This window comes from Nerophis ophidion, linkage group LG13, assembly GCF_033978795.1.
Source record: "Nerophis ophidion isolate RoL-2023_Sa linkage group LG13, RoL_Noph_v1.0, whole genome shotgun sequence".
Classification (NCBI taxonomy): Eukaryota; Metazoa; Chordata; class Actinopteri; order Syngnathiformes; family Syngnathidae; genus Nerophis; species Nerophis ophidion.
The window spans coordinates 15,094,665-15,117,503 of NC_084623.1; the positions used below are offsets into that span (position 1 = coordinate 15,094,665).

General features: G+C 39.9%; 2 protein-coding genes across 2 annotated transcripts in view; both read right to left on the reverse strand.

Annotated features, from left to right (window-relative positions):
- Nucleotides 1-10,893, reverse strand: part of dnah7 (dynein, axonemal, heavy chain 7) — a 196,503-nt gene extending 185,610 nt beyond the window's left edge. Inside the window, exons 1-10 of the mRNA XM_061918446.1 lie at nucleotides 10,788-10,893; nucleotides 7,960-8,038; nucleotides 7,678-7,816; nucleotides 7,549-7,600; nucleotides 4,692-4,872; nucleotides 3,443-3,515; nucleotides 3,204-3,329; nucleotides 1,048-1,167; nucleotides 776-959; nucleotides 502-690 (exon numbers count right to left, since the gene is read on the reverse strand). Coding sequence (XP_061774430.1) covers nucleotides 502-690; nucleotides 776-959; nucleotides 1,048-1,167; nucleotides 3,204-3,329; nucleotides 3,443-3,515; nucleotides 4,692-4,872; nucleotides 7,549-7,600; nucleotides 7,678-7,816; nucleotides 7,960-8,038; nucleotides 10,788-10,847 — 1,203 coding nt within the window. The 5' untranslated portion in view covers nucleotides 10,848-10,893. The remainder of the gene's footprint in view (nucleotides 1-501; nucleotides 691-775; nucleotides 960-1,047; nucleotides 1,168-3,203; nucleotides 3,330-3,442; nucleotides 3,516-4,691; nucleotides 4,873-7,548; nucleotides 7,601-7,677; nucleotides 7,817-7,959; nucleotides 8,039-10,787) is intronic.
- Nucleotides 10,894-13,922: 3,029 nt separating this feature from the next.
- The window catches only part of esyt3 (extended synaptotagmin-like protein 3), a 65,520-nt gene continuing 56,603 nt past the window's right edge, over nucleotides 13,923-22,839 (reverse strand). The window contains exons 20-23 of the mRNA XM_061918447.1: nucleotides 22,314-22,445; nucleotides 22,090-22,195; nucleotides 18,017-18,066; nucleotides 13,923-14,290 (exon numbers count right to left, since the gene is read on the reverse strand). Of these exons, the coding sequence (XP_061774431.1) occupies nucleotides 14,239-14,290; nucleotides 18,017-18,066; nucleotides 22,090-22,195; nucleotides 22,314-22,445 (340 nt within the window). The 3' untranslated portion in view covers nucleotides 13,923-14,238. The remainder of the gene's footprint in view (nucleotides 14,291-18,016; nucleotides 18,067-22,089; nucleotides 22,196-22,313; nucleotides 22,446-22,839) is intronic.

A 22,839-nucleotide genomic window follows, 5' to 3' on the forward strand; every position in this document is an offset into this window, starting at 1 on the left:
TTGCTGATCTCAAAGCCGGTCCTGGCACACCCCGCTTCGCTGCGGGTCTGCAGGCCACGCCCCCCTCCACACTGACATTATAGTAACACTCAGTCTGTATCTTTACAGCTTTATAGCACTGAAAGGCGTTGAAAGCAAAAGCTAATAAACACGCCTTTGAGACGCATTTGTTTCAAGGCCTGGTTTTGTTTATTCCTCTTCCCTTTCTTATGGCTCCAGGTAGAGCTCTGGCTCATACATGTATAGCCCAATGCTAAAATCTGTCACTGTTACCATTTGTAATAAAAAGTAGACTCTAATTCTAACATACATTTTCAGTCCCTGACTCAAACACTACAAAAAGATTGGCCTGTTAAGCAAAATCTTTGCAAAATTATGACCAAAGCAGGTTATGTAGACCACAAGTAGATATTTTAAATGTAGACTAAAAATCTAAATTTAAGTTAACGTTGTAAGAGAAACAGATTGATAAGTGATTATCGAACAAACTCACTCAAACACTTTACTTACCCAGTCTGGGTAGAGTTTGGTTTCCACGCGTGGCAACATGCTAACAGACCTGAGCATGAACTCAAACATATTAAGGAGAATGTCCTCAAACGATTTGACATCTGGTTCAATGGTAATATATGTGTCCTCCAGGATCAGGTGCAGCATAAAGCCTGGGTAGTCACAGGCCAGCTCTGAGCTCTGAGAAAGAAAGTTAATCAAAACAATGCAAGCGTGTACCCCACTAAAAAACTAAGACCTGTAATAATGTTGGAGATGTCCTTACCGTGTCCCGACAAATCAACCTTGTATAGTCCTCCATGGAGTCCAACACAAGATCCTGCAGCTGGGTGGCCATTAGTGTAGCAGCACAATTATAGAACGACTGGAGCTTGTCCATGTTTTTTTGGGTCGGTATCAGTTTACGGCGATTCCCATGGTAGTAGATGTTGTGCACTTCAGGGAGCCATCTAGGTCAATAAAATCACATTTTTTTTCCCCTCTTATAAACACTGCTGGCAATAAATTGAGTAAATGAAGCATTGGTGTTTTGCTGACTTGTTCAGAAGGATTCCTCTGATGTTGCCGATTTGACCGTTGGAACTTTGTTGAAATGCTGACAACTCCATAGCGTCTGTTTTGCTTCGGATCTCCGCAGTATCAATCAGTCGCATCTCTCTGAAAGATGACGTGTAATATGGGACACAATTTTAGTTTCAACAAATTGCCATATTTCAGACGTGATGTGTACGAATTAATGCACAGGTTTACTTAGGCTGAAACCCAGGGGCCCTACCCGATTAGGAACCCCCGATTTTGATGGCGGAATGCAATGATTGGTGTTAATAGCTGTCAGTCACCATGAATTGATGAACTTGGACCCCTATTCGGGTGTTACCATTTAGTGGTCAATTGTACAGAATATGTACTGAACTGTGCAATCTACTAATAAAAGTTTCAATCAATTACTCAAAGACATCTCTGCTTTTTGTAGCGAGTGTGCACTCTCTTTCGGCTGGATTGTTTTTTCTAGTGCTCCGAGCGGGGCCAGGTTGCGGGTGTGTAAGGCCAGCGTCTTGACTACTGAGCTAAAAGCACAGGGAATCTCTCGGACCGCCAGAACTATTCTTGAAGTTGAATGGCCTCTGTTACACTCGCACAGTCGTGATTGCGCCCTTCGCGAAGGAGATGCATTCATGAACAAATTTATTTTTAAATATGGATGATTTTTGTGTGTCGTTGCTGTTCTGTTGAGTAAAATCATGATTTTTGTATTTAACGTTGTGTTTTCAGGTTGGGGGGAGGCGGATAGTGGGGTAGTGGTGTTTAGGTTTTGGGGAAGTTGAGATTCTACACAATTTTATCACCAATCATACTACAGTAACATTCACATTACCCGTTGCACAACCTTTTTGATTTACAAACCACTGAAAATATGCAAGAAATATGGTTTCACGTACGAACCTTGTCTCACTCAGTGTACAAACATTTCATCCACCAATTGTGTGATTCGCAGCACAGCTATTTTGCGCCCGGCAGCCCATTCATTGTGGCCAGGCTGATCACCCTCCTGTCCTCATTCAGTCCTTAGCTACTGTGTTCAGTGCTATTTTGTGTGCTTCTTGAGTGTTTTGTAGCCTTGTTAAAGCATTGTTATTGTTTTGATTAGAGATGTCCGATAATATCGGACTGCCGATATTACCGGACGATAAATACTTAAAAATGTAACATTGGAAATTATCGGTATCGGTTTCCAAATAATCGGTATCGGTTTCAAAAAGTAAAATTTATGACTTTGTAAAACGCTGCTGTGTACACGGACATAGGGAGAAGTACAGAGCGCCAATAAACCTAAAAAGCCACTGCCTTTGCGTGCCGACTCAATCACATAATAGCTACGGCTTTTCACACACACAAGTGAATGCAATGCATACTTGGTCAACAGCCATACAGGTCACACTGAGGGTGGCCGTATAAACAACTTTAACATTGCTTACAAATATGCGTCACACTGTGAACCCACACCAAACAAGAATGACAAACACATTTCGGGAGAACATCCGCACCGTAACACAACATAAACACAACAAAACAAATACCCAGAACCCGTCGCAGCCCTAACTCTTCCGGGACGCTACAATGTACACCCCCCGCTAACCCCTCCCAACTCAACCCCAACCTCCTCATGCTCTCCCAGGGAGAGCATGTTCCAAATTTCAAGCTGCTGTTTTGAGGCATGTTAAAAAAAACACTGCACTTTGTGACTTCAAATATAAATATGGGAGTGCCGTGTTGGCATTTTTTTCCATAACTTGAGTTGATTTATTTTGGAAAACCTTGTTACATTGTTTAATGCATCCAGCGGGGCATCACAACAAAATCAGGCACAATAATGTGTTAATTCCACGACTGTATGTATCAATATTGGTTGATATCAGTATTGGTAATTAAGAGTTGGACAATATCGGAATATCGGATATCGACAAAAAAGCCATTATCGGATACCTCTAGTTTTTCTAACTTAATGTGAGCCCAAAGAAAGCAATTGACAAATGTAAGAAAAGGCTTGATCAAGGGAAACTAGTCCGAAATCAAGGGGTAGGAATGAAAACCCCAACATTTCGATATCGGATCGGGACATGTCGAGTACAAATTCACTTTGACATAAATACATAGGTCCAATTCAAGTAACAAATGCATCATTTAATACATACTTGTAAGAAACATGCCAAAGGTGGAGCACTTGCTGCATGGTCGGGTTAAAGGAATAGAGCCAATTGATCATCTTCTTCCTTGCATGGAAAAAGGAGTCCTTCCATTCCTTTGGCACGAACACCAATCTGACAGTGGAAGATAAAAAAAAAAAAAAAAAAAAATTGAAAAATATCCCACCCTTGTCAAACTGTACAATTACATTCTCAAATCATTTAAAATGTAGGCAATGCAAATTTACTCAAGCCTGTGAGGAGGAAGGTCTTTCATTGGGTCCTCATCTATTTCTACCGGATCACTGAATGTATATTTCACTGCAATCAGAGAGTATAAATTGGATTAAACATAGTGGACTGGACATCTTGATCAAACCTGGACAGATGTTCTTATGTAGGCAGCACAGTGGTGCATCCATGGTTTGCATATACGGCTCAAAGTCAGAAGGTTGGTATCTCAGCTTAACCAACTTGTGCAGCTTTGTTTCATTCAATGCTCCGTCTTATCCAACAGATATTGTGATTAATTCTGAGAAATGCGTTGTTAAGTCCATAAACACTGCAGCTGCACACTGTTTATGGTCAATTGGTCTAATGGTGTTATCAATCAAAGTTTATTTATATAGCCCTAAATCACAAGTGTCTCAACCTACTCAGTGGCCTAGTGGTTAGAGTGTCCGCCCTGAGATCGGTAGGTTGTGGGTTAAAACCCCGGCCGAGTCATACCAAAGACTATAAAAATGGGACCCGTTACCTCCCTGCTTGGCACTCAGCATCAAGGATTGGGATTGGGGGTTAAATCACCAAAAAGGATTCCTGGGCACGGCCAACGCTGCTCCTCACTGCTCCCCTCACCTCCCACGGAGTGATCAAGGGTGATGGGTCAAATGCAGATAATAATTTTGCCACACCTCATATGTGTGTGACAATCATTGGTACTTTTTCACTTAAAGGGCTGCAGAAGCCACAACAACATCAGATCTCACATCGGGGCAAGGAAAAACTCAACACAATGGGTGTTATTGTCAAAATAGTTACATAACAACAACAACAAAAAATCACATTCTTCCAGCAGTAAGTATCTTAAATCTGTGCAGGGTGCATTGAAATCTAAAGACTGCAGGTAAAAATACGTTGCCCAGTGTCTAAAAGCTTGGTCTCAGTCACAGGTACAGTAATAGGTCCACCGACAGAATAAAAAACAAAAACACAAAGCTTAAATAACAAGAATGTCATTGACCAATGCAGGTTTTGCTTTAACAGAATGGTACCAACAAGGTTATCAGAGTTCGTATATCTATCATCAGCTGTATATTTTATTTTCAACCTGTAAATTATTCTTTACAACATTTTTAAATCAGGTTCAACTTGAATTTGCTATTTTGCAATCTCAAAATGTTAAAAGATCCTAAGTGTAAAAAAGTGTTGGTGGTTTTGAATACACGATGCAGCAAGTGTTAAAGGTTACCGCCATAAGAAGCACTGAATAGTTACAGATTGCAGTCTTGATGCTGAGCAGGTAGTCCTCCTTTATTTCATCGAGCAACAGGTCCAGTATTTGCTTCTGGCTCTTCAAGTGACCGGGGACCTTGCCCACGATATTCTTTACCCAGGAGTCTTGAAGAGGCGTTAGATGCTCCAGGTTGATGCCATTTTGTATATATTGGTAATATTTCTGGCAGAAAAGTATAAATAGCCTGTTGTTAGCTCAATTCATGCCTGCAGCAGCTTTTATTATTTGGAAACAGATGCTATAACCAAGACATTGAATTCCTAGCAAAAGCATCTAACAATGTTTTGAATAAAAATATTTATTTTCTGATCATAAATGTCTGAACCAGGCGTGTCCAAAGTGCTGCCTAGGGACCATGTGAGGTCCATAGCTTGTGTTTTGTTGGCCCACAACATGTTTCCAGAAGAAAATACAAAAGTAAAAATGTAAGAACATAGAGAAAAAAGGCATGAAAATGGGAAAACAAGATTTGAAAGGCCTTTTGATATTTCTTAAAATAGTAAAAAAAAAAAGCCACAAACAGACATAATATTTCAAAAGTTAGTGTCAGCTTTGTGTTATGTGACAACTTGTATTATTATTAATAAGTATCAAAATTTCGGCTTTTTCAAATTTCATTATGTTTTTCACTCGTTCTTCTTACATTTTTACTGGTTTTTTTTAAAATGTCGAGATTTGGTCTACAAATGGCCCCCTAGCTGCACTTTGGAGAGCCTAAATATAACTAATGATAGTACAATTTGTCATCTACAACACAAAAATGACACTAAGTCAAACTAATGTCCTTGAATCTATGTAATTTGTATATATAACGGGAGAGTGGCTGTACCAGCAACCAAAGGGTTCCTGGTTCAATCCCTACCTTCTACCATCCTAATTACATCTGTTGTGTCCTTAAGCAAGACACTTCACCCTTGCTCCTGATGGGTCGTGGTTAGCGCCTTGCATGGCAGCTCCCACCATCAGTGTGTGAATGTATGGGTGAAAGTGGAAAGAGTGTCAAAGTGCTTAGAGTTCCTTAAAAAGGTAGAAAATCGCTATATACAGTGGGGCAAAAAAGTATTTAGTCAGCCACCGATTGTGCAAGTTCTCCCACATAAAATGATGACAGAGGTCTGTAATTTTCATCATAGGTACACTTCAACTGTGAGAGACCGCTTCCCGGATTTGGCAGAAAAACAGCCCCAAAGCATGATGTTTCCACCCCCATGCTTCACAGTAGGTGTGGTGCTCTTGGGATGCAACTGAGTATTGTTCTTCTTCCAAACACGACGAGTTGAGTTTATACCAAAATGGATACATGTATGATACAGCAGAGGATTGGGAGAATGTCATGTGGTCAGATGAAACCAAAATAGAACTCTTTAGTATAAACTCAACTTGTCGTGTTTGGAGGAAGAAGAATACTGAGTTGCATCCCAAGAACACCCGACCTACTGTGAAGCATGGGGGTGGAAACATCATGATTTGGGGTGTTTTTTCTGCTAAGGGGACAGGACGATTGATCCGTGTTAAGGAAAGAATGAATGGGGCCATGTTACGTGAGATTTTGAGCCAAAACCTCCTTCCATCAGTGAGAGCTTTGAATGGTTGACCAAATACTTATTTTCCACCATGTTTTACAAATAAATTATTTAAAATTCCTACAATGTGAATTCCTGTTTTTTTTTTCACATTCTGTCTCTCACAGTTGAAGTGTACCTATGATGAAAATTATAGACCTCTGTCATCATTTTAAGTGGGAGAACTTGCACAATCGGTGGCTGACTAAATACTTTTTTGCCCCACTGTATGTATAACCCATTTACCATGTAATATGAGTCTGTTTTCAGCATTTTTTTTGACAAAATAAAACAATATCAAAATGGCCCTCGTATACTTTTCTTAAGCGGCCCTAAGTGAAAAAAGTTTGGACATTCCTTTTCTATACCATGACACACATAAGAAAATACAATACAGTCTACTGTAGGGGTGTTGTGATGCAACTTTTTTACTTCTGATACGATACCGAGATTGGAGCCTTGTGTGTTGGCCGATACAGATAATGATAAGATATGATATCAATGCAAATCATAAAATACATGTTTTATGTTGTGGTGTAAAGTTTTAAAAAAGGTTTGATCAAGTGAAGTTAATCAAATAGAGAACAATGTAAGTTATGAAAAACATTAATCTTGTTATTATTTACAGTCTGGAATGGACTTTTGCTGTCTTTAAAATGAAGTGGAGTGACACTTGTTTTGTTGGCGACACTTATTTCCTTTAAATTAAGCCCATGATGCAGTAACTTGAATAATACAGTCCCCTTTTCTTCTACATTGTATACTTTGTATCTGCAAGTAATATGCAACTATATTTAATTAATACATGTTTATTTTGACAAATGTCATGTTTTACACTGCAATATTATTCAATTAAGAACTATTATTATGTATATTAACTTGTGTGCTATTCTGTGCTCAGCTGTTGTGTAGCTGCTAGCTCCTAGTGGTTGGTTTGCCCTTTGTAAATGACTTGACAAATATACAACAAAATACCAACTTTGTGTACGTATTTAAGGACATTTGACGTTAAACGCGGTGCATGACTGCTTGTAACACAAATTTTAGATATAATCAGATGACTGTTTTTTTTTTTTTTTGCTAATATCAGTCCGATATCCGATATCAATATCAAATCGGGACCGCCCTGGTACACAGTATTGTAAGACATCCATTTAAAGTATAGTCATATTTTCAGTTTAGGAAAACCAAAAGTAGATCATTGAGTGTGCTTACACAACAATAAACAAGAGTTCTATAAAAATGTGTATCTTGGTAATAGTTTGGTCTAAGTCACCTTTTCAAAGTCACTGTTCAATAAGCTGTCATCCTCCTCCTGTTGCTGCTGGCTAAAAGAAAAAAAAATCAGTTATAATATAAAATAACATTAGAAACATTCATAGGGGAAATAAAAATTGCAACACACCATATGACTGTAACCAGACTTTTTCTAAGACTCCTGCGTTTTTTAATGGGGAGTATACGTTCCCTGTTTGAGTGTTTGGGAATGACAGTGGGACAGCTTCCCAGATTTGGCACAGACTCGACTGCTCCGCTGACATCATCTGCAACACACATTAACATTACTCCGTTCTGGCGTTACCGTAATGTACCATAAAATGCAATGTCAATTTGAAACATGTTTTGTAAAGTTGCATACAAAGTTTTGAATGTGAAACTGGTAGAAAATACACAAGTGTCAACTTACTTTCTCCGTTTGTTCCGACAGTGTCCGACTTTACGTGCAGACATGGTGAGAATGAAGGTCTTGAGTCCATCCACGGCTCCTTTTGCAAAGGGAAAAATACAATTTTATTTTACCAATTGTTTTCCTTTTTGAAAATAACAAAGAAAGCATTTAAATTGTGTATGTTTAATTACGGCTAACTAGGGCTACTTCACAGGCTGTGAAAGACTGAATTTTGGTATTAAAGGGGCCCTATTACGCAACACCAACTTTTCTTACCGATTGGTACCTGCTGTTGTGTATTTGGGATCTGCATAAGTCCCGAAAATTTCAAATCAAACCTTGGAGGCATTGCAGAGGTACGAATAGAACAATCTTGCCTTCCTTCATACTTCTGGAAAACAAACCGTTTGGAATTTGCCTGAGTTGTGCTGTTTTTACCATTTGGTGACGTCAATGGGTTATCTATATATGGTAGAGATTTAGCCAGAGTGCTTTGCACGCGTCCACCATTGTAGTCCATTGTTAGCTCCTTCTGTTTCTCGATTGTCTTGTTGTGGGGCAGACTGACTCCTACATACACATTCATTTTCTGCTGTTGCCATTTCTAATACAAACTAGCGGATAGTTCGAACTAGAGATGTCCGATAATATCGGGCTGCCGATACTATTCGGCCAAAAAATGCTTTAAAATCTAATATCGGAAATTATCTGTATCGGTCCATAAATGATCGGTATCGATTTCAAGAAGTAAGATGTATGACTTTTTAAAACGCCGCTGTACGTAGTGGTACACGAACGTAGGGAGAGGTAAAGAGCGCCAATAAACCTTAAAGGCACTGCCTTTGCGTGCCGGTCCAATCACATAATACCTACGGCTTTTCACACTCACAAGTGAATGCAAGGCATTCTTGGTCAACAGCCATACAGTCTGAGGGTGGCCGTATAAACTACTTTAACACTGTTAGAAATATGCGCCACACTGTGAACCCACACCAAACAAGAATAACAAACACATTTCAGGAGAACATCCTCACCGTAACACAACAGAACAAATACCTAGATCCCCTTGCAGCACTAACTCTTCCGGGACGCTACAACATACACCCCTTGGTACCCCCTCCCCCCAACCTAAACCCCCCCCTATCCCCAACCCTGCCCACCTCAATTTCCTCATGCTCTCTCAGGGAGAGCATATCCCAAATTCCAAGCTGTTGTTTTGAGGCATGTTAAAAAAAAAAATACTAATTTTGTGTCTCCAATAATAAATATGGCAGTGCCATGTTGGCATTTTTTTCCTTTTTTTGAGTTGATTTATTTTGGAAAACCTTATTACATTGCTCAATGCATCCAGCGGGGGCATCACAACAAAATTAGGCATAATAATGTGTTAATTCCACGACTGTATATATCGGTATCAGTTGATATCGGTATCGGTAATTAAGAGTTGGACAATATCGGAATATCGGATATCGGCAAAAAAGCCACTATCTGACATCCCTAGTTCTAACTAATATCTGTCAGTAGACAGCAATGTTGTGACACTCTTAAACAGGACAATACTGCCATCTACTGTACATGCATACGGTTAAAAAAAAAAACAAGGATGGACAATTCAACCCTTAACTCAACAATGAGTAGATGAGTGTTGTGTGTGTAAATGTATAAATAAATGAAATTAAAATATTTTATTTATATATTTATATATATATATATATATATATATATATATATAAATATATATATATATATATATATAACAAAAAAATATATATATATATGTATACATATATATATATATACACTATATTTTCTTGAATTTACGCAGGGCATATAGTATGCGCCTGCCTTGAATTACTGACGGGTCGAACTCGCTTCGCAAAACAATTAGCGCATGCTTAGTATTACCGGCTGGTCAAACTCATGACGTCACGAGTGACCCTTCCCTTGTCATCATTTTCAAAATGGAGGAGGCTGATTTAAATACCGGTAATTTGAAATCGCATAAAGGGAAGAAGATTAAGAGCTATTCAGTAGGACTTAAGGTCCAAGCTTACATCACACTAATTATTTTACTGCATGCCTTTGGTAAGTGCCAGAGTGAGAAGAGGTTTTAAGATAATTACCGCATGCTTACTTGTACCGCATGCCTTTAGTAAGCGCAGGAGTGAAAAGAGGTTTTAAATTAATTAGCGCCCCGGCGGCAAATCAGGGAAATACGGTCTATGAAATACTTGACTTGGTGAATCTAGCTGTAAATATACTCCTCCCCTCTTAACCACGCCCCGCCCCAACCACGCCCCCATGTCCCGAAATCGGAGGTCTCAAGGTTGGCAAGTATGTACTAGACACCCGTCCTGCTTACCCAGTAAAAGACAACAATTTAAATAACATTTAAAAAATAAATTTAAAAAGTTTTAATACTATAATAACAAACGCAAAGTTTTGATATAGTTGTGGTAGGTTTACATCAAAAGACACACGACATAAGCGGACAGATGGTCACGTGAACGCACCACCGGCAGCAAACGCCACACAAATCTGGGACGTCATACACGACTGTCGAGTTTGAAAAAAAGCGACACTTCAAACACAAACAAAACATTCACTTAGCTTAACAACGCGCTAACGTTCATTACAGCCACGAAGTCAAAGGCCACACTTCACAGGGGGAAAATTACCAAATGTAAAATGTAGTGAAGATAAAACGTCTTTTATGACGCGATATTAGATTCGAGCTAACACTTCATGCACACCGGCTACACACTTTCCAATTTAGTCAACAAGGCCGGGATCAACAAGCTTCATATTTTGTCACGCAAGTTAGCAGAACGTTGAACTTCACTCACATGCGGCGGCTTTAGCGCTGAGACGGTAGGAAAGTCCCAAAAAGTTGTATTCTTCTTCATCTCTGGACTGCAAGTGAACGTCTCTCCTTTTCCCCCCTGTTGAAACCGTTGCTATGGTGACGACGTGAGCGCGCACGTGATCTGGCGCTCACACTGGGACAACATCACTGTGTGCATCGTTTAATGAGAATAATAATAGATTTTAATTGTAAAAAGCACTTTACATTGAGTAAATTAAAAGATAATAAAAAATAAATACAAATAAAAACTAGAACAGCCAAATAGCTAAAACTAAAATGTATCCATCCATCTTATTCCGCTTATCCGAGGTCGGGTCACGGGGGCAGCAGCCTAAGCAGGGAAGCCCAGACCCCCCTCTCCCCAGCCACTTCGTAAAGCTCTTCCCGGGGGATCCCGAGGCGTTCCCAGGCCAGCCGGGAGACATAGTCTTCCCAACGTGCCCTGGGTCTTCCCCGTGGCCTCCTACCGGTTGGACGTGCCCTAAACACCTCCCTAGGGAGGCGTTCGGGTGGCATCCTGACCAGATGCTTGAACCACCTCATCTGGCTCCTCTCGATGTGGAGGAGCAGCGGCTTTACTTTGAGTTCCTCCCGGATGACAGAGCTTCTCACCCTATCTCTAAGGGAGAGCCCCCCCCACCCCGCGGAGGAAACTCATTTCGGCCGCTTGTACCCGTGATTTTGTCCTTTCGGTCATGACCCAAAGCTCAGGACCATAGGTGAGGATGGGAACGTAGATGGACCGGTAAATTGAGAGCTTTGCCTTCCGGCTCAGCTCCTTCTTCACCACAACGGATCGATACAACGTCCGCATTACTGAAGACGCCGCACCGATCCGCCTGTCGACCTCACGATCCACTCTTCCCCCACTCGTGAACAAGACTCCTAGGTACTTGAACTCCTCCACTTGGGGCAGGGTCTCCTCCCCAACCCGGAGGTGGCCCTCCACCCTTTTCCGGGCGAGAACCATGGACTCGGACTTGGAGGTGCTGATTCTCATTCCAGTCGCTTCACACTCGGCTGCGAACCGATCCAGTGAGAGTTGAAGATCCCGGCCAGATGAAGCCATCAGGACAACATCATCTGCAAAAAGCAGAGACCTGATCCCGCGGCCACCAAACCAGAACCCCTCAACGCCTTGACTGCACCTAGTATTCATGTACATGAAAAAAATACTTTTTTAAAAAGAAGGGTTTTAAGCCTTTTTTAAAAGCATTCACAGTCTGTGGTACCCTCAGGTGGTCAGGGAGAGCGTTCCACAGACTGGGAGCGGCGGAGCAGAAAGCCCGGTCTCCCATTGTTCGTAGCTTTGTCCTCGGAGGTTAGCCTGTCCGGAGCGGAAGTGTGGAGTGGAGGATTTGGGGGTGAGTAGTTCTTTGAGGTAGAGGGGGGGCATTTCCATGGAGGCACTGGTGGGTTAGTAGGGAGACTTTGTATTCAATCCTGAGTAAAAACAGGAAACCAGTGAAGGGATTTGAGAATTGGTGTTTAAATTTTATTTCTATCAAACAAAGAGTTATTCATTTTCCATACATGTATAAAACATATGTATTTATTTTATTAGTCTTTTTTAAACATTATTTAAATGTATTTACCATGAATTGATTTACATGGACCCCGACTTAAACAAGTTGAAAAACGTATTCGGGTGTTACCATTTGGTGGTCAATTGTACGGAATATGTACTTAACTGTGCAATCTACTAATAAAAGTTTCAATCAATCAATCAATTTAATTATTTATAAAAATTGCACTAAAATACTGTAAATCAGGGATGTAAAACTGGTTTTCATTGAGGGCCACATGTAACAGCCAATAATGTATGAATTTGCCTCTGGATTTCATTATTTATTATATAAATTGTTTTAGGTAGACTGTCAATTTTACATTTACACATTTTTTTCTGTAAAATATAGTGTTTTTTTTCCGTTTTACCGTAAATGGAAAAACAGTACTCCTGAAAAATCTGGCAGTTTAGATGCCAGAATTTTTGTATTAAATTTACATCGTTTTTTTTTTCCATTTTATTGTCAATGGAATAACAGTACAAGTTCTTTTTTTTATTCTGCCAACATAGCTGCCAGTTTTTATACCATAAAAACAAACATTTACACTAATACACCGTTAAAAACAACAACCGAAGATTTTACAGTCAAAAACTGGCAGCTCAGTCAACAGAATTTTAACACAAAAAAATAGTCTTTTTTTTTTTTTTTTACAGTAATATGCTGTAAAGAAAAATGCAACATTTTTTTGTCATTTGTATTTATTTAATGGGTAGTTTGCTGTAAAGTTAAGTTTTTTGTTTTTTTTATTCAGACAAAAAACTGTTAGGAAAGTATGATAATATACTGTAATATTTGTTGCAATATTGGATGCTATTAAAGTTCACATATACTTTTTCTGTCCAAATCAAAATTTAGTGAGAAAATATGAAGTACTTTGACACATATAATTTCCAGGTGTTAGCAGGCCAGATAAAATGATGCCACGGGTCAGATTTGGCCCCCGGACCTTGAGTTTGACACCAGTGCTGTAAATCAGTGGTCCTAAACCACCGGACCGCAGAATAATGTTTTATTAATTTTAATTAAAAAAAAATATATATACATATCCATCCATCCATCCATCATCTTCCGCTTATCCGAGGTCGGGTCGCGGGAGCAGCAGCCTAAGCAGGGAAGCCCAGACTTCCCTCTCTCCAGCCACTTCGTCTAGCTCTTCCCGGGGGATCCTGAGGCGTTCCCAGGCCAGCCGGGAGACATAGTCTTCCCAACGTGTCCTGGGTCTTCCCCGTGGCCTCCTACCAGCTGGACGTGCCCTAAACACCTCCCTAGGGAGGCGTTTGGGTGACATCCTGACCAGATGCCCGAACCACCTCATCTGTATATATATATTTTTTTAAATTAAATCTTCATAAAAAAAACAAGATACAGTTACAATTAGTGCACCAAGCCAAAAACCTCCCTTTTTACGACAAATTATCAAGCGTTGACCGGTCCGCAGCTACAAAAAGGTTGGGGACCACTGCTGTAAATGGATATTTTTACTCTATTTGGTAAAAAAAATATCAATATATTTGTATTTAAAAAATAATCACACCAGTCACAAACAATGTATATTAAATAGTTTATTTAAAAATTTGGAATAGCTGTCCATGACCCACTTTTGGGTTGTAATAGAAGCTCTTGACCAATACAGCAGAAACACACACACCAGTAACACTCGGAATTCCAATGCTTTACACTGTAACAGCAATCAGCTTGTCAATAATCTACATGTTCAGCATCTGTCTCACTGCATGCTAACATGCGCCACAACAGGATTGAGTAGCTTTTTGTTCCAAACATTCATAAAGTCAATGAAACAGTCCAGAGATTGATTATAACACACTTTTTTTGTAAACGTGCGGAAGAGCAGCAAATAGACTTTTATAGCCCCGGCATGCTGTGTTTCCTCGTGCCTTGTAAAGCCAGCTTGTACCTTGTGAAGACAAAAGAAATATTCAAAGGTTAGAAATACTTTAACCAAAATATAATATTTTGCAGTAGCCTAATGAGCCAATAGCTGAAGTCAAATATAAAATGTCATTCATCCACCCATCGCTTATCCGAAGTCGGGTCGCGGGGGCAGCAGCCTAAGTAGAGAAGGAGGCGTCTGGGAGGAACATCATTTCAGCATCTTGTCCTTTCGGTCGCAACCTCAAGCTTGTGACCGTAGGTGAGGACAGGAACGTAGATCGACCGGTAAATTGAGAGCTTTTCCTTCCGGCTCAGCTCCTTTTTCACTATAACAGACCGATACAGGGTCCGCATTACTGCAGACGCCGCACCGATCTTCCCTCACTTGTGAACAAGACCCCGAGGTACTTGAACTCCTTCCCCCCTGCACACCCTTTTCCAGGCAGAACAATGGACTCGGACTTGGAAACTCAATGTTTGTGTTGGCAAACCTAATAAAAGCACATGTTCCGTTCTGGAGGAAGCAACAAATGGGTTTCCGATTGTGAAGTGCGTTCCTACATGGTTCTCCCAGTTACAGAAGGAATTATTTACCAATACTGTAGGTTAACTGCCTTGTGGTGAGATCGATCAAACAGAGTCATACCAAAGACTATAAAAATGGGACACATTACCTCCCCCAGCATCAAGGGTTGGAATTGGGGGGTTAAATCACTGTGGAGAGGCGGAGCCGGCGGCCCAGCCCAAGATGTCGGCGAGGAGGCGTGGACTGTGAGCAAGCAGCGAGGCGGGGCGCGCTGGAATCAACCTCGCAAATATTATCAGGTACGTGGGTCGCCCAGCTGGGTTCAATTGAAATCTCCTCTCGCACTGTATAAAAAGGCAGCGGCCGTAAACGCCGGGGGGAGAGACGGAGAGAGGAGGAGCCAGAAGGAAGCGGATGCTGAACGAGAGCGAGAGAGAGCCACAGGAAGACGAAGACGCACACGACTGAAAAGGTGGAGCGGCAGAGGAAGCAGGACATGGCAAGGCTGAAAAGCAACCCTTAAAGACTTTTTATTGTTGAAAAACAAAATAAAGTCTAATCTGCGCCACAATGCTCTTGTTGGTCCTGAGAACCCGCACGACCCCAGAGACTGTCGCAATCAGCAAAAATTATTCCTGAGCGCAGCCACCGCTGCTGCTCACTGCTCCCCTCACCTCCCAGGGGGTGGAACAAGGGGATGGGTCGAATGCAGAGGGTAATTTCACCACACCTAGTGTGTGTGTGTGACCATCAGTGGTACTTTAACTTTGTTTAAATTTGTAAAAAAAAAAAAAAAAAAACACCCACAAGCTGATATATCATCACTTTTATGCATTTTATCCATCCATCCATCTTCTTCCGCTTATCCGAGGTCGGGTTGCGGGGGCAGCAGCCTAAGCAGGGAAGCCCGGACTTCCCTCTCCCCAGCCACTTAATCTAACTCTTCCCGGGGGACCTTGAGGCGTTCCCAGACCAGCCGGGAGACATAGTCTTCCCATCGTGTCCTGGGTCTTCCCTGTGGCCTCCTACCGGTCGGGCGTGCCCTAAACACCTCCCTAGGGAGGCGTTCGGGTGGCATCCTGACCAGATGCCCGAACCACCTCATCTGGCTCCTCTCCATGTGGAGGAGCAGCGGCTTTACTCTGAGTTCCTCCCGGATGGCAGAGCTTCTCACCCTATCTCTAAGGGAGAGCCCCGCCACAGGGTGGAAGAAGCTCATTTCGGCCGCTTGTACCCGTGATCTTATCCTTCCGGTCATAAACCAAAGCTCATGACCATAGGTGAGGATGGGAACGTAGATCGAACGGTAAATTGAGAGCTTTGCCTTCCGGCTCAGCTCCTTCTTCACCACAACGGATCGATACAACGTCCGCATTACTGAAGACGCCGCACCGATCCGCCTGTCGATCTCGCGATCCACTCTTCCCTCACTCATGAACAAGACTCCTAGGTACTTGAACTCCTCCAGTTCAGGATATCATCACTTTAATGCATTTTAACTCTTTTCTAACCCGAATGCTCATGCTAACAAGCTAACACTTAGTCTGATTTGTTTGTGTTGCCAGCGTGAGATAAATCCTGACATTTATTATTGATGTATTGTTATTAAATGTATATTTATTGAACACAATATAATATAATACAATATGTGTGAATGTTATGTAACAGTTGCTAAGATGTGAATAAAGCAATAATCACCTTTTTAATATTCTTCAAATTGTCAGGTATAATGTCGATATTTTTGGAGTAGTCTTCTACCAGAAGTGAGTATACTTTACATAGCCCTCACATTTCAGTTAGGACAGGTTTCCCCCAGATATCTTTGGTATCTGACCTCATTATACAATTTGCATAATCTGCTGTTGTCTTTAAAAAAATATATCTACATACATCTAAAAATAGTTCTGTTTTTATGAGTATTAAAACATTACATTTCTTACATGATATGGTTTTGCACTGTTGTAACTGTTCCGTTTATTCTTCTCTACACATTTTTGAGGCTTTTAACATGCATGAAAACTCAACAAATGTTCTATGTGCATCAGGTCTGATGAACAATGCTATATTTTGATGTTCACTAACATGACACTCTAGCGCCCCCTTGAAATTTTGAAAAGATTTCCCCCACCACCAGGTTTAGGTATTGTCACAAATAGAGATATCCGATAATATTGAACTGACGATATTATAGGCCAATAAATGCTTTAAAATGTAATATAAGAAATTATCGGTATCAGTTTCAAAATTAACGGTATCGGTTTCAAAAAGTAAAATTTATGACATTTTTAAACGCTGCTGTGTACACAGACGTAGGGAGAGGTACAGAGCGCCAATAAACCTTAAAGTCACGTCCTTTGTAATAATATTTACAGATTTTCACACACACAAGTGAATGCTACTTGGTCAACAGCCATACAGGTTACACTGAGGGTGACCGTATAAACAACTTTAACACTGTAACAAATATGCGCCACACTGTGAACCCACACCAAACAAGAATGACAAACAAATTTCGGGAGAACATCCGCACCGTAACACAACTCTCCTGAAGGAATCAATAAAGTACTATCTATCTATCTATCTATAACATTGGGGCGGCATGGCGTAGTGGGTAGAGCGGCCGTGCCAGAAACCTGAGAGTTGCAGGTTCGCTTCCCACCTATTGACATCAAAGTCGCTGTCGTTGTGTCCTTAGGCAGGACACTTCACCCTTTGCCCCCGGTGCCGCTCACACTGGTGAATGAATGATGAATGAATGATAAGTGGTGGTCGGAGGGGACGTAGGCGCAAACCGGCAGCCACGCTTCCGTCAGTCTACCCAGGGCAGCTGTGGCTACAAATGTAGCTTACCACACCAGGTGTGAATGAATGATGGGTTCCCACTTCTCTGTGAGCGCTTTGAGTATACAACAATAGAAAAGCGCGACATAAATCTAATCCATTATTATTATTACTATAAACACAACAGAACAAATACCCAGAACCCCATGCAGCACTAACTCTTCCGGGACGCTACAATATACACACTCACTACCACCAAACCCCGCCCACCTCAACTCCGCCCCCAGGCAACGAATTCACAGGTCTCAAGGTTGGCAAGTAGGAAAGCATGTTGAACAGTCACGTGAAAGTACCGTAGTGAGGAAAAACTCCAGCTACAATATTAAATGCTAAATATTATATCTGAAAAGTATTACGTTAAAAAAAAAAAGTTCATCATACCAGTTTTGGACACCTTTGGCTAGATCCATCTGGGAGAGATTGATCAGCACCTGTGAGCAGAAAACGGTCTTTAAGTATGCAAACGTGAACGCAAAAACATTAAAAGTACTTCATGTGTGATATCATTGAACCCAGTGGTGTCAAACTCATTTTCATAGAGGTCAAATTGTAATTATGGCCGCTTGTAACAGTGAACAACATATGAATACCAATTTGTAAAGAATAATATTGTTACACAGTTGCCTAAACATTTGCTTATTTTTGTTTTTTCCATTTACAGTAACACATAAAAATAAAAACTGATTTTACAGTAAAACAAAATAAATTTTACAGAATTTTACTGTAAAATTGATGGTGGTTTTACAGCATCAGACAGCAAAATGTACAAACAATCCCACTGTTTTTTTACAATAAAACTGACGGCACAGCAGCCATTTTTTTTTACCGTAAAATTTACCGTTGTTTTTACAGTGTTTTACTGCGAATGGAAAAACAGTACCACAGTTTTTTGGAATGGTAGAATTCCGGAGACCGGGCTGCCATATTTTTACTATAGAATCTACATTTGTAGTTTGTACAGTGTATTACTGTAAATGGGAAAACGGTAAAAACATTTTTTAAAGAATTTTAGCTACTAATCTCCGTAAAATTTACGGTTGTTGTTTACACAGTGTATTACTCTTAATTGGAAAAAATATATCTTAATTGGAAAAAAAAAGTAACACTGTTTTTTACAGTAAAAAACAATGGCATTACAGTCGCTTGAATTTTACTGTAAAATTTACTTTGGTTTTGCACATAATACAATGAATGTAAAAACGACACAACAGGATTTTTTTAATTGTAAAATTATGTCATTACTGTAAATGAAAAAACAGTCTAATTGTTTTTAAATGATATATTTGTGACGACTTGAGTTGCCAGTTTTTTTACCCTAAAATCTAAGGTTGATGCTATGACGGTGTATTACTGTAAATGGAAAAACACTAACGGTATCTTTTACGTCAAAACTGGCAAATGACAAGCCTTTTTTTTTATATACTTAATGTAATTAATGTTGGCGCACCACTACAGCATTTTTGTTGCCGCCACACCTAGAAAACAAGTTATTTTTTTGGGGGGGGAACAAAATAAAGTAATAAAATATAAGAAACCAAACAAAATCTGATGGTATTTTTGAACTTTTATTACTAATTTTAAGATAACAAACGGCACAATTCCAACAGGTTTTACCTCTGTTGCAAACACTTTTGTCTTGTGAGTCTACGCTTCTCCGGAAACACAACAACACTTCTTTATTCTCCGCCATTCACTTTTCAGGCAGGGACGGTGTGTTTGCAAACATGGGAAAAACTCATCAAATCAAAATGCCACGAACATAAAACATTAACATTAGCCGGTCGTTACAGTATGAATAATATATATATATATATATATATATATATATATATATATATATATAGTCTAATATTTGCGCACCATTGTAACGAAAACTTGACCGCCGAAAACCACGCTACGGTAAACAAAACACACGCTATTGTCTGAAGCGTTGTCAGCATGTCTGTGATGTGGACATGACTTTTTTTATATGTATATTACAGATATACCTGCAAACAGTCATTTAGAAAATGTGACAATATTAAGCGGACCATTGTGACTTTTAAGAAGAGAAAGTCCAACTAGAGCAACAGCGTCAAGCAAGTGTGACGTCACGCTCGCTTCAGTCTCTTTAGTCAGGGACATTGAGGGACAGAAGTAGAGTCTCTAAACACGAGTACAGTCTATAAAAACACCAGAAGAAGATGCTAAGTTTGTTGCTAGTCGTTTTTAATGTTTTAAAAAGTAATTAAAAGTCTGTAAACACTTGAAAAAATCTCAACAAAGTACCTCGTACAAAAAGCAGCACGAATTGAAATGATGGCAAAACTATACAAAGAAATGTTTTGATACTAATTGAGTCAGGGACATCGAGGGACAGAAGTTGAGTCTCTAAACAGGAGTACAGTCTAAAACAGACCTGGGCAAATTAAGGCCCGTTAAGCTTTTCAATCTGGCCCGCCGGATATTCCCAAATATTTTTTTGGGATCTTTAAGATGGAAAATGTAGCTGCCATTATGATGTGCAGTGATGTTTTCAAATTACCATAAGTCTTAAACTATACAACATATTTCAATGGTTGGAATCTGTGCTTTTGCATGATATTTTAGTGACTAGTGTTGTCCCAATATCAATGCTATTTTGATACTTTTCGGTGCTTTGATACTTTTCTAAATAAAGGGGACCAGAAAAAATTGCATTATTGGCTTTATTTTAACAAAAAATCTTAGGTTGTGGCGGACCGGTACTTTTCAGAGGCGGTATGGTACCAAATATGATTCATTTGTATCACGGTACTATAATCTACGTCACAGCAGGTCAGATGAGGCACCAAGCAGTGTGGGTGGGCCTAAAATGTGGGTGTCGGGACAGACGTGGAAGGAGATTTTTACAAGAAAGTTCTAAAGCTTAGAGATATATCACATATATCAGATTGTAGATGTTTTTGTTGTTTTACCCTTCATGTTCATATTTCGCTCTGTTTTTTGCATTTGTCTTGATTGTAAAATATGTCGATTGAGAGCGGATGTGATGTTCATATGTTCTCAATATTCAGGGTTTTATCGTTCATACAAAAAATACAATTCCATTCCGTTTTTCAGGCGGTCTGTCAAAACATTTTTAGCATTCAATCAGACTTTGTTGTTAGTTTTCCTAAAAATAGATATACCGGCCCTCAGACACATTTTTTTCTCTAAATTTGGTCCCCGGGTCAAAATAATTGCCCAGGCCTGGTCTAGCATATCACCAAAAGAAAATGCAAATTGTGTTGCTATTTGTTTTTATTTTAAAAAAGTAATTAAAAATCAGTAAACATTTCATAGAAATCTGAAAAAATTACCTTGTACAAAAAGCAGCAAAAATTGAAATGATGGCAAAACTATATAAAACATGTTTTTAATACTAATTAATAAAACCAAATGTGTTTAAAATGTATGTATGTATTTTTCGGAGTATAAGTCGCACCTGCCGAAAATGCATAATAAAGAAGGAAAAAACATATACAGTATAAGTCGCACTGGAGTATAAGTCGCATTTTTTGGGGAAATTTATTTGATAAAACCCAACACCAAGAATAGACATTTGAAAGGCAATTTAAAATAAATAAAGAATAGTGAACAACAGACTGAATAAGTTATATGAGGCATAAATAACCAACCTAGAAGGTACCTGGTATGTTAACGTAACATATTATGGTAAGAGTCATTCAAATAACTATAACATATAGAACATGCTATACGTTTACCAAACAATCTGTCACTCCTAATCGCTAAATCATATGAAATTTTATACGTCTAGTTTCTTTCGTGAATGAGCTAAATAATATTACTTTATATTTTACGGTAATGTGTTAATAATTTCGCACATAAGTCGCTCCTGAGTATAAATCACACCCCTGGCCAAACTATGAAAAAAACTGCGACTTATAGTCTGAAAAATACGGTGTACATTTTTTTGAACTTTTTAAAGAAAATCATTAATCATAGAAAAATTATGCCTATTACTCGATGACGTCATTGTGACCACGCCCATAACCACGCCCCCACCACCACAGGCATCTTGGCCGTTTAGGGGAAACTCTAATATTTTTTTCTGTCAAAATGGAATGAACAGTTAGTAAAAAAAGTTTTAGACTTAAATGATGCATATTATTTTCAGGCTTTCGCATGCCATAAAAAAACAATCTCGCACCCGGCCTCAAGTTTGACACCCGTGCCATATATTCTATTTGAGTCACAAATACAATACATGGTTTCCCACCAAGCATTTTAACACAACTGAATATAGAAACCCGTCCGATCCATCCATTTCCTACCGCTTGTCCCTTTTGGGGACGCGGGGGGTGCTGGAGCCTATCTCAGCTGCATTCGGGCGGAAGGCGGGGTACACCCTGGACAAGTCGCCACCTCATAGCAGGGCCAACACAGATAGACAGACAACATTCCCACTCACTTATCCATTGGTGCTAGCCTACCATTCCAATGTCCTTTCTTTGCCGTCTGTGAAACATCCGGTTGTTTTTCACCGCCACATCCAATGTGCGTGTTTGGGCCCCTTCAAGGGACACGTCAAACTCAAACCTGTGAAGACAGAAAAACGGACAGATGGCCGCACACAGTCAGAGCACACGCAGTTCGACGTTCAGTAACCGAAGAGCGTCATGTGATTCTTTTTTACCATCAAATCCTAACAGCTTACTTCTCATTAAAGACCGGGTTGACAGTCCTCTTCGTCACATGGGTCCTTTTGCGGTGTCTCCAGGTGTGGTCCGGGAGCAAATAAAGGCGCACGTACGAGTCCGTGCCATTTTCACTGCAGGGGAAGAGGTTCCTGTGGAGAGCAATTACATTTTTACTGCAATTTTCAGAGTTAAAATATCATATCATAAAAGTAACTTTTTTTTCCTGCCGATGATATCAACTAGGACAGTAGTTCTCAAACTTTTTCACCGATTACCACCATAATGATCAACATTAAAATACAGTAGCATAGTAGGCGTAAGTATTCATTAAAAAGAAGTATGCTTTAAAGGCCTACTGAAATTAGATTTTCTTATTCAAACGGGGATAGCAGGTCCATTCCATGTGTCATACCTGATCATTTCGCGATATTGCCATATTTTTGCTGAAAGGATTTAGTAGAAAACATCGACGATAAAGTTCGCAACTTTTGGTCGCTAATAGAAAAGCCTTGCCTTTATCGGAAGTAGCAGACGATGACGTCA